General features: G+C 28.0%; 1 protein-coding gene across 1 annotated transcript in view; it reads left to right on the top strand.

The window, feature by feature from the left end:
• LOC107439624 (SUN domain-containing ossification factor) overlaps positions 1–10658 on the top strand; it is a 66512-nt gene extending 55854 nt beyond the window's left edge. The window contains exons 11-16 of the mRNA XM_043040108.2: positions 619–679; positions 2791–3913; positions 4892–4996; positions 5866–6097; positions 8812–8864; positions 9850–10658. Coding sequence (XP_042896042.1) covers positions 619–679; positions 2791–3913; positions 4892–4996; positions 5866–6097; positions 8812–8864; positions 9850–10227 — 1952 coding nt within the window. The 3' untranslated portion in view covers positions 10228–10658. The remainder of the gene's footprint in view (positions 1–618; positions 680–2790; positions 3914–4891; positions 4997–5865; positions 6098–8811; positions 8865–9849) is intronic.
• Positions 10659–12425: the final 1767 nt, after the last annotated feature.

Here is a 12425-nt window from a genome sequence, read left to right as displayed (position 1 = left end):
GTTTTAATTTTCATTGTGTTTGAAATAAATTTGAGATAATCATCTGATAAGAATCTGACTGTGAAAACTGTATTCCCCCTTTTTTTAATTACAAATAAATAATTCTGCGTATTTAGTGATACATTTTTTTAAAAAAATTTATTTTCAGCTGTTGGAATTTGTAAGCTCATTGAAAACATATTTTATTGAGAGTTATACTGAGACCAAAGTTTACATTAGTTGAAAACTGGCTGAAAATAAAATAATTTGCTTTGTGTGCGACTGTTTTAAATTATTTTTGTTTTATAGTATGGATTAGGATTATCTCTTTCACGACTAATGTTTACCTATTTTCAAGAATTGTTAAGCTATCCAATAAAACAAAGATGCTACCTTCATTGTCATGAATGATATCTTTATTTTTTGCTTCTATTGAGGGAATTATTAATTTTACATAGTGTAGGTTGTAATTTTTCCTTTTGTAAATGAAAGCATGCTTAAAATATCTTTCAAAGATAAATTTCAAGTTAATTATCTAAGTTAAGATATGAGCCTATAATTAGGCTTCAATATTTATGAAATTTTAATTTATTGAATGTTATACTCCAGTATTCATCTGCTCATTGAAATATTTTTCAGAAATGAAAGGAAATGAGACTGTTAAAGATCAGCAAAATGTTTCTGAAGCTCAGCTGTGCTCGTAAGTATCAACAAATGTAATAGAATTTAAATATTGCAAATTTTTTCTAAAGAAATTTTTTTTTGTTGCTGTAAATATTTACTAAGAATTCTTTTTTATCTAATTAATTACAAAATATTGATTAAATTGTGTGAATGATATCTAAATAGCTTGAATACAAATGTTTTTAATAGTTTGAATTCTAGTTTTAATGATCTTTTTAAATAATTTAAATCTCTAAATTGTATACTGTTTTTTTAATCTTGCAGCTTCATATGCTGCGGTCACCAAACTTGAATTATTTTAAATTTTTTTTTAATGTGTTAAATCTTTCTTTAGCACATTAATTTTGTTATTCTTTAGCCTATTTTTTTGTATTTTAGCTTATATTTAGCTTATTAAGTTTGTTTTATTAGTTTCTTAATGTTGTTGTAACGATAAATTTTTTTTTCTCATTTGAATTTATCTTCTTAAGACCATAAATCAGGAGCAATCCCATTAAAAGGTGTAAATGCCTTTTTTATATTTTATTACAATTATAAAATAATTCATATTTTTTAGTTACATTTAACAAAGATTTCGCACCAATTATGAGTTTTAGCATTGTTTTAAACACTGATATGTGTTCAGCTCCTGATAATTCTTTTTACTGAAAAACATTAATATTTTAACCACTATCCAATTTTTGATATAACCTTGAAACCCTTATTACCCAAATAATATGAGTGCAAAATAATTATTTCTGTAGTAGACTAAAAACTGCTACCTTTCTATACTCAAGATCTTGATAACTTGACTATTAATTTTATTACTGTGATAAAGCTTTCCAATGTGTGAACTAAATAATTGTGAAATTCCTATTTATTAGAAGTATCTTTGTAAGCAGTAAATAAGTTCTATTTGAAGAATATTGTACATTCATTACATGCTTTGTGAGGAATGTGTTGATATTTTAATAACTTTTAAAAAAAGTTAAAATAATAAAAGTTACAATTCTAGGATATATAGAAGCATTAGAAAGCTGTTTATAAAATATCATTTCTCTACAAAAATTGCTTTAAAAGACTCAATTGAACATCCTATGTTTTGTAATTGCAGCCAACCATAATATGTACTTAAATTTATAAAGCTGAGTTATTATTCATGGTTTATGCTTATAGCTGACCAGAACTTCATGTTTTTTCTCTACAATTGATCTTAAATCTATAAATCTAAAATACCTCTAACGAAACTTTCAAAATGTCACTAACATGTTTTTTTACTGATCTCTTCATGTGCACCCGTTTAGTTCATAATAAGGTAGGGAGCCGATTGTCCGGAACGGTCGGGACCATCGCTATTCCGGATAACTGATTTTTCCGCTTTTCTAGATCGCTACAAAAAGCATTTTTTTTTATTGTTAAACCCAACTAAAAAATAAAATCTTTGGAAATAATCTTAAAAATAAGAAAGAACGATGAAGTAATACACTAATGATTATTTCCAAAATGATGGTAAGGTAAACATCTTTTAAAAAAGAAAGAAAAATCGTAAAATCTTATGAGGAAATTTTTTTTTTTTTTTAAAAATGGCGAGAATATATATTGAATTTCGTTTCAGTTTTTTGGTTTTCCGGTTTTCTGATTTCCGGATAACGGGTTCTATACTGTATTTAAAATTTATCTGACTGGGGCTGCTGTAACTGTATGTATATGTTACTGTAAATGACTGAAATTGGTGGTAGTTGATTTCCACTGGTGAATGTTGACAATAAAATAGTTGGCTTGGTAAATGTCCGAAATATATACCAGATCTAGATAATTAAACTGCTGGGTTTACATTTGTTAGGTATGCCCTCCATCAATGTTTTTTTTAAGGTCAAGTTCCACTGCCTAGTATGTATTTAACCGATACTCTGAACACTGATGTTCCTCCTAATCTATCTTCAGCAGATATTAAAATATTGAAAAAATATCATAATATAAAAAAATTAATATAAAATCAGACAAAACTAATATTTCGGACAAAAGCGACTGTGATTGTTGACATTCACTGGTGAAAGTTGGCATTATTTTTATTTCGGTCATTAACGGGAATGTATATGTTTAACATCACTGTTTTGCTAGTTATTGATACAGTTTTTTTTTTCATAGTGTTGCTGACCAATCTCAAAATAAGTGTGAACCAGTTCCCATAAAAACTGATAGTGATACTATACTATCCCCACACCAATTTCCCATTATTTCAAGCTCTATGCACCACTCATTATTTCGCCGATTGCATCGCTGTGACCAGTGCTCATCACGCATCCGTTATTATTCTTCAGCTCAACCGCATTGCCGATTCTTTCAAGCCGCTTTAGGGCCAGTAGTATTTCAAGCACTCTGTGATTGGTTCAAAGAGCACCCTGTAGTTATTGCACAAGAGTCCTCATCTCACAGAAATAAAGTACCATTGCCAAATATTGATTCCAGTATTTTTCCTACAAAAAGTCCGCCTCCCCAAGTTATGAGGGTTGCAATAGAAAACGAGTTGCCTTGGAAAAAACTGATCTCAAATGATACTGTTCCTTTAGGTCCAATAAATGTTACTAATAACTCTTCTTCAAATAACTCTTATTCTTCTCTAAACATAATTGCTAACTTATCAATAGGTAGTGATAAAATAGACTTAGAAGGCACACCCCATATTGTCTCCATAACTTCATTTAATGAATCTGAAGGATTTTCTGGTACCCCTGAGTTGAGCGGGACGGTTTACCCTTTGCATGACACCACAGAGACTTCGTCAAGCCAACCATCTCAAATTACTTCAACCGAAACTACCATTCCAGAAGATCAAACTGTTATAGAAGCTTCCAAAATTTTACCAAGCAATATAGAATCTTCTATTCTGTCAGATGATTTATCGGAATCTGAAGTTGAGCAGATTGCTGGTATGCCCGATACGTTGACAGCCAGTGAAGATGTGACAGAACCTCTATCTGTCACTGAAATTCCAGTTGAGTTGAAACCCACTGTTGAAAGACCCATGGATGTGCGCACTGAATTTCAGGGAAAAGTAGAACCAGTTGGTATTTCCTCCGTCGGCCAGAAAGAATCAGTATTCATGCGGATGAGTAATCGCATCAAGGCATTGGAAATCAACATGTCTCTCAGTAGTCAGTACTTACAGGAATTAAGTCAGCGTTACAGGCGACAAATGGAGGAAATGCAGCGAGCCTTCAATCGTACCATCGGAACATTAAATGATACTGCAAGAAAAGCTGCCGAAAGGGTAAGTGTAGAAAGAGAAAAAATATATTATATGACCATTAGAAATATTAAGTTTTTTTAAAATTTTCTTAACCCTTGAATCATGAATTAAGTTGTAGAAATAGTAATTAGTAAAAAATAAAATAGGGGTTATTACTATTCCTTATTTTGGCTTTTTTTTTAAAAAAAATTAACGTCAAGCTTTTTCATTATGAGAAAATTTATTTTTTATTTAATTTTCTCTTAAATAATGCAAAAAACAAAAATTCTATTAACTTGAAGATTATAAACACAAATTACTACTCTTAAAATTGGCATATTGTCATAAACTTTAGTTCTGGTGTGAAAATATCATCTAAAATAGTTATTTTAAGGTCTTATTTTATAAAAAACTTTGCCTGTGTTAAGTTTCATAATGTTATTCATCTATATTCCATGATTTTTTTAAAAAAAAAATCACTTTAATATTAGCAGGGAAGTTAGTCTTTGTGCTTATGATAAGTAACGAAATAATTATAGTTAAGAAATTTTTAATATTTATTTTTACTTATGTTATGTCCTTTGCATTATTAACATAGAAAGGTAATAATTTGATTTCTGTAATTTTTAAAAGAATTGAATTTCATACTTCATTTTAAGGTTGGATATAGTTTTAAAAATAGGCAATATAAGTAAAATGTGTGAATGATCTTTTCTAAATTTAAGCCTCACTGAGTCAAAAATTAATAAATTTTAAATATGTGTTAATTTTTTATTACCTTTTTCTTGTTTGTTAACTACTTTTTATATGTGAAATTAAGGAAGTCAATTTTATGTGGAGTTACATTTTATGTTGAAATGGGTTGAATTTTACATTAACATTTGAGTTCAAAATGTATTTTTATTTGTATAAAGCTCAAAAATTACTAGTATTTAGCATTGCATCTGGTTCATAATTGTAGGGAAATTTTTTTAAATGTACAAGCAAAACAAAAAAAAATGAGTTAATTTATATTTATAGGATTTGAAACAGCAAGATATTCTTAATAATTTACAACTTCAAGTTGCCAATCTTTCGCAAACTGTTGATATGTTAGTGCAAGAACGTTCTACAGTATTTCGACAGGTATTTATTTTTTGTTGTTATTCTTATGCAAGCATGTTATAAATTTGATGTTCAAAATTCAAATCCTGTTTTTTTTTTTTTAATAAAAAAAATTATGATTATAACATTAAAGTGTGCCATAATAGTGAAGAACACATCTTATGGTACTTTTTGACAGTTTGAGAAAAATCAGCTTCTGAATACAAGGAAAAATCAAGATATCCCTGAACAAAACCTTTACTTTAATCTAAGAATTGAATTTTTTTTTAAATAAGACAAAATAAAAGTTAATAAGCCAATTTCTATATCCATTTAGAGAAAACTGCTCATAAACAGTATCATTTTAATATAAGTTTTGCAGTTGATGTAAGTTAATCTGCAATTGCTTGCTGACTAAAAAATCTGTTATCTTTTGAAAATTAGACAAAGTTTTATAACTATGTGAACAAAAATGTAATTCGAATGAATGTTATGACAAAAATTTAAATTATGACTTATTAAAAAATTTATTTTATTTATTAAATTCATTAACTTACACAGTAAATTTCTTTTAAAATAGTTAATATTTTAATGTAAAATGAAATTTTAAATGCAATACCTTAATTGCACATTAAAAAACATGGGTATATAGTATGAAAATTACATTTAGTTGAAATAATACCTTCCTGAATTCAGGGAAAATTTTAATAGAGCATAAATTGTAATAGGAGTCAAACATTTCAATTCCTCTGCTGTGCTGAAAAATGAAAGTAGATAACACATTCACAAAGATGTATACTGTTTTATATTATTATTGAGAAATTCTAATAAAGATTTGATTTGGGTATTTTTTTTATATGGGGGATAGACGGGTTTAAATAATGTTTTATCTTTTTTTTTTTCTTTGACAGATGATTGAAACTCACGTTGGATTGATGGTAATAGAAGCCATTATTATGATAACAATCATGTCCCTCTGCGTTCGTCGCATCTCTTCATCTGCTGGTCAGATACCTTTACCTGCAAAAGAAACAGTTGTGGCTACTCGCGTCTCCAAGAGGAGAAGCTCGGTAGATTCATGCTCGCCTCCTGTTGCAAGAAAAGTGAAGAAGCGATCTGCAAGTGAGGAGGCATTAAATGCAGGTATTTACAAGCAGTACGACTTTCTCTTTGAGACTATCTTCAGCCAGTTATTTGAGTTCCAGAAGAAGTAGAAACATAATTAAAATTTTTCAATTCCTAATTCAGAGAAATGTGGCATAAGAGAGAAATTTCATTTAAATCCGAAAATTGTCTTTTGATGAAACAGCTTTTTTTTTTTTTTTTCAAATTTTTTTTTTTGTAAGTTAAGCATTAGGTATTACTACATTTATATTCTCTATAATAAATATGTTGAAATTAATTCTTATTCACTATGCCCCAATATCTTCACTATTAAGATTAATAAAGATTTTTAAAACTTTGAAGAATTTAAAGTTTATATATTTTTTTAATTAATTTAAAGCAATCTGCTAAAATAAAAAAAAAATTTGAAGAATTTTTTTCTTTTAAAAGCATTATAGAGAATAAAAAAATACAACATAAATAAACGAAAGAAAGAAACAATATTGTTGCCAAAACTTCATCTACTATATTTTAGCTCTAAAATAAAAAAAATGTGTATTGAATATTTCTATCTATTCATTACTTTATAGTTAATTTGTGTTCATTTATATTTATTTGTACGATAGTTTTAAAAGTATAAATTTGGATTTTAGAGTGAATAAAATGGAATAATTTGTATTAATATAATGTTTTACTGTAAAGAACAATTTTCTAAAAGTTTATATGATAAATAAAACAATTGTAATTCCAAAGAGTGTATTCACAATTGTAATTCCAAAGTTAACTTTACAAAATGTCCTCTTTTACCAATTTTTCTGTACAACTAAATGCAGAACAATAAACCACCATATTTTACGATTTTTGACTTTAAAATTCCTGAATCGATTATCTTCTATTGAAATAAAGGGTAGAATATTTCTCTCTTGATTTGCTCTTGAGTCACTTTACTTTATTCTGAAGACAAAAATTATTATGGTGTACACACTCTATTTACGTTTCACCGCTATGGTACAAGTAGGTATTGTAGTGCGTATTTTACTTCAGATGTTGAATGTTCTTCTGAATGCAAAATTATTTACAGCTAACATTTCTATTTACAAGCAAAATAGAGTTTTTAAATTTAAAAGACATAGATTGAGATGTCGGAGGGTCTGTGTTTAAATCTGATTAATAGAAAAAGCTTTTAATTAAAATTCTAATGAGTTATTGGAGTACATGTATACATGCAAGTGCTGATCAATGTTTTATTTGAAAAATTGTTTTTGTAAATGAACCATTTTTCCCTTTCCAGAATACTGCTAATGATATAGATTTTTGTAGTAAAGCGATTTCAACTGTTCTTGTAAAGCAAATTACATAAAGTNTTTTTTTGTATTATCTGTAAGGTGGGACCAAAACATGTCCCACACTAAAAGGCTTTCTGGTTTTCTATAGATACTAGACGAGATATTGCACATGTACAATCCAAATTTTCGTGCGCGTTATACGAAGAGTATATCTTAAAATTTAAAAAAAGTTATTGGAAATTACGGGTGCGCGTTATACGCCGGAATATACGGTAATAGAAAAAGCTTTTAATTAAAATTCTAATGAGTTATTGGAGTGCAAGTTATTATACATGCAAGTGCTCATCAATGTTTTATTTTATAAATTGTTTTTGTAAATGAACCATTTTTCTCTTTCCAGAATAGTGCTAATGATATAGATTTTTGTAGTAAAGTGATTTCAATTGTTCTTGTAAAGCAAATTACATAAAGTAAAAAGTTTCAAAATAGTTCTGAATAATGCTGTAGTTACCAGAAAACTCGAATATTAAGTGTTTGTAAAATTTTTGTGATGTGCCTTGAGATGTTGGATATAATGCATTTTATATATACATAGTGTGTAAAAAAATTAGTTTAATTAGTACTAGGGTCCATCAATTTGAGCTTACATCAGAGATAAATAAAATTATTAAAGCTAAAATGAGTTTGCAATCAAAACATTTTGTGAACACTCCATATATTATTCGTAGTGTCCTAAAAATGTCCAATAATTTTCTAAAAAAGAAAGAAAAATAAAAGGTATACAAGGGTCCAATATACTATGTTTTGCTTAGGAAACTGTATTATGTAATTTTTCACCAAATTCCAAAATAAATAGCAAGATTCATTGTAGATGGTGTTTCTGACAAGAAAAAATGTGTTTCGGCTGCCCGTCTGACCATTTTAAATTAAATATTTAAATAATATAATTTTGACCTCAATGTTGCTGCAATATGGGGTTATTTCAAAAACATTGCTCTGTACTGCCAATCTGAATTTTTTAAATTAGATGTGAATAAATTTTCTAGTTTCTGAAGCAGAACACAGCAAACTATACTTAACTATCTCCTGATTTTCAATTAATTTTTCAAACTGATGGCTCTCTTTCAGACACCTGATTAACAAAGGAGTGTAATTAAGGCTTTTTTTAACACTAAATTTATAATTTAGTAGTTTGTTCTTATAAAATCAGTTATGAATAAACCATTCATTCAAATCAGTCATATTGGCTTTAATTATTTCATGCTGTCATTTTGAAAGTTGATCAAAAATATGGAGCCCTATTTATTCGGGTAAGGAATTTTAGTTTCCTTCAGTTTTTTATTTATAAGTTTGTTCTATAATTTCTAGAAATAAAGGTGTGCAAAATATGTCATTGAGTTCCAAAATAATTATTAATCATCAAATTATATAATTCCCAATGAATTAATCATGTTTTTTTTATTATAGGGGAATTATTGATTGTTGAACCTTTGCCAGTATTAATTGATCCTATACTAAAAGTAAGATTCTTTTCTATATTTAATGTGTGTATATTTAATTGATTCAATGTGGCACCGTCTTACAGAGAATTAACTAAAAGTGCTCCTTTTAAAAAAAAGAAGAAAAAAAGTTTTTGAGCACTGTGCGTATTCTTCTCGAACCAGGTCTGTTTGAAATACGTTTGGTCTGGTTTATTGGTAAAGAAATGTCTGTTAGTGATGGTTTTACTGTAGATTATATGTGACCAGGACAGGTCTGTTCAAGATTGGTTAATAGCTTATTGTTCTTAATTAGGTAATAAGTAATAAAAATTAGCTAAAAAATTCAGATTCTTTTTCATTATTTGAAATTTTTTTTTGTAGGAAAAAATATTAAATTGTTTTAAAATTTTAGGAATGTTTCTGTCGTTATATATATATATATAAACTTTACTGAATTTTCAGGCTGCTAACTCTTACAGATTTTTTGTTAATGTTTTATCAATGAATTTTCTTTTCCATTGGATTTCTTGTTTTCTGGTAAAGGAAATATTAAAAATAAAGGGTGGTTTAATACCTTATTTCCCCCGTTTTGAGGAATATAGTTCGAAAAATAAATTAATTTCCTGTTCGAAAAATAAATTAATTTTTATTTTTAAATTAAATTCTATTCTAATGGAAATTAATTTAAATAAATTAATTTCCATTTTATTTTAGAAGTTGTAAAACTGTTCTAATTTTTAATACTGTTTGTTTCTGGCTTTTTTTTGGGGGGTGGGATCAGACGTAGTTATAAACAACCTTTGATTTTGTTGCCTTGACTCCAAAAACATAATTTAAGTTTGGCACAATTAGCTAATTTTTGCATCCTGAAAACTTAAAATAAATTAATTCTAACTAATATTTTCTCAGAAAAGCAACTTCTGTTGCAAAAATGCTGAGCTTTATTATTTTAAGCAAAACTATATAAGTTTTTTCTATTTCATTACATTTAATAACAATTCTCATAAAAAAAATTTTTTTTCAGGCTAAAAAGAAAAATAGGAAACGTAGTAAAGCTATCCTAAGAAGCAACTCAAATCCAACGAGTAACAATTCAAGTTCTACTAGTCATTCTACCCTGAGGCCCACTTCCCGATCTGATACTTATATACAAGCCAGTGATAAACCAAATCTTTTATCACATGAATCTAGTAGCAAATGTGAGAACTGTAATGACAATACTTGTACTGCAGCAAAAGCTCCAGATAAAGAAAGGAGACTGAATGGTGCTCCCTTTCAAAATCTCACCAATGGTTCTGTAATCAGACCCAGAGAGTCACAAACTGAGAGTAAATCTTTTAAAGCAAAAGAAAGATTCAGCTTTAAAAAATTTCTGAAATTTCAAAAAAGGGATTCTATCTAGTCTGTGAGTTTAGTTGCAATGTTGTATTTAATGGTGATGATGGTTGGTTTTTTTTTTCATTTCATTTATGCTATTTCCATTAGCAATTTTGTTAAATGATAATTTTGCGTTAAAAGAAATTTTTTTTTTAATGTATACATAGAATGGAAAATATTGTCTTTTTTTTTTTTAATGAAACTAATATTTTGATATATATTTATTTTTGGGACCAAGATGATAAGTTACTATGGTTTGAAACGAATTGAATCAAATAATATAAATATTTTAAAACTTTTTTTTTAATTTAATAACTGAACATGTGAAGTTTTATTTATTACTAGTCTTTAAATGTCTTTTTAAAGTGTTTGCATTTATTGATCTTTTAAAGTGAGTTTGTAAATATGGGACTTATTCTGAAATGATGCTGGAAATAAAAGAATTTAATAACTGAAGTGTTGGATTTCTTTTAAGTCAAAAATCTATTGAACACTTTAAACTGTTAATGCAATGATATAAAATATTTTCAGTATTTGATATAAATTTCTAAAATATATTCTCTTACGGATTGTCTATGTGAGATTTCTACAAAATAGAATAGAAATTGATACACAATAAGTTGTGAAACAAAACATAGTGTGATACCTGTGCAAGGACAGAAGGGTAAGTTCTTTTTAACAATACAAATTTATAAGAGTTACAATTCTCACGCCATAGCGAATGAATCATTTTATGATTTGTTCAGAAAGGGTGCACATAGAATAATGTAAGGTAATAAAAGCCCTATGCCATTTGTGGAGCTTTAGACACTTCATGCTATTTTATGTGCACATTTTAAGTATTGATATATCCAAGGGCAGCAGTTGATCAAGCTGTGTTAAGTTAGGAATAGTTTTAATTTATAAGCATCGTACTTTTCTTACCTAAAATGAAAAACATGTTCGACCAAAGGTAGTTCGACCAGTTTCAATAAATATTAAAAAAAAATTTTTTTTTCCTGTTATTTTTAAGGGTTCTGAAGACCACTATTATAATTTTATGTTTTTATGGTGGATTAAAGATTTAAGTTCTGTAAATAAAATAAAACAAGTGTCATAAAAAAAAATCCTACTAATCCTCTAAATGGTTTGTCCATTGTTTTGATTCAATGGTGCATATGTACACCATTTATTTATTTTTCCTGCAAAAAAAATTTTTTTTGTGTCTTAATAAGTATAATATCACATTTTATAACATTTCTATGCTTCCCCTAAAATGGGTTAAAAATGCCCTATTTTCATGTGTCTGTGGAGTTTTAGCACTGTGACTGTGGAGTTTTAGCATGGTCAATCCTTTGTTTGGTTGCTAAAAATGATGTTTAACCAAGAATGATATATGTTTGGGACCCATTGCACCATATCAAAATGATTGTCTCATTGAATTCTGTGCAAATCAAAACCAAGGTTGCATGCCCATTGGATTATGTGTTTATACAATAAGTGTTCACATTAAAAATTTCTAATTTAAGTGAAGCCCCAATTTGTAAACAATGGAGAAATATACTTAATACTAGCTAGTTAACAAATATGTGAAATATTTGTTAACGAGCTAGGGTTTGAGCATATACTAGGTCAGGGATGGCGAACCAATGGCACGCGTGCCATTGATGGCACGCGACACAATATTTTGGGCACTCCACCAATCACAAAGTTTACTATGAAGCATATTAACAATTGAATTTAAATTCCCAAAAAACAAAAAATGAACAATTATTTATAAAAAATTTAACAACTAATGCAAAGAAAGCAATTAATAACCATAAAAAGCAAGCTAACAAATAACTAGCAAAAATATTAACATATAATAACTAATACAAAACAAAAGAACAATTAAGCTATGCAAGTGAAAGCGAAAGAAAAACTGCACAGGATATAATATGACGCCTAAGCGAAGGCAAGGAGACTCGAAACAGTTGGTCTTGCCAAAGCAAAAGCATAGCCAACGCGCTAATTTTTTCATTCTTTCGTCCCTTGGTTGCCAAACTAAAGCATCTTCTTTGTACATTCGCTTTCCTGAGAAGGTATTTATAAATTAAGTACATTTAAACATGATAAAATTTGTAATACAAGTTCAAAGATAAACTTTTCTTATTATGCATCATTTATTTGTATTTATATAGGCACTTTTAAACTGTAATTAATTCCAAAATAACGAAGAACTACTTTTCAAAAGCGTAGTATTAT

Source organism: Parasteatoda tepidariorum, chromosome 4, assembly GCF_043381705.1.
Source record: "Parasteatoda tepidariorum isolate YZ-2023 chromosome 4, CAS_Ptep_4.0, whole genome shotgun sequence".
Classification (NCBI taxonomy): domain Eukaryota; kingdom Metazoa; phylum Arthropoda; class Arachnida; order Araneae; family Theridiidae; genus Parasteatoda; species Parasteatoda tepidariorum.
The sequence above is the reverse complement of the archived record's forward strand: the minus strand, read 5'-3'. Positions and strand labels throughout refer to the sequence as shown.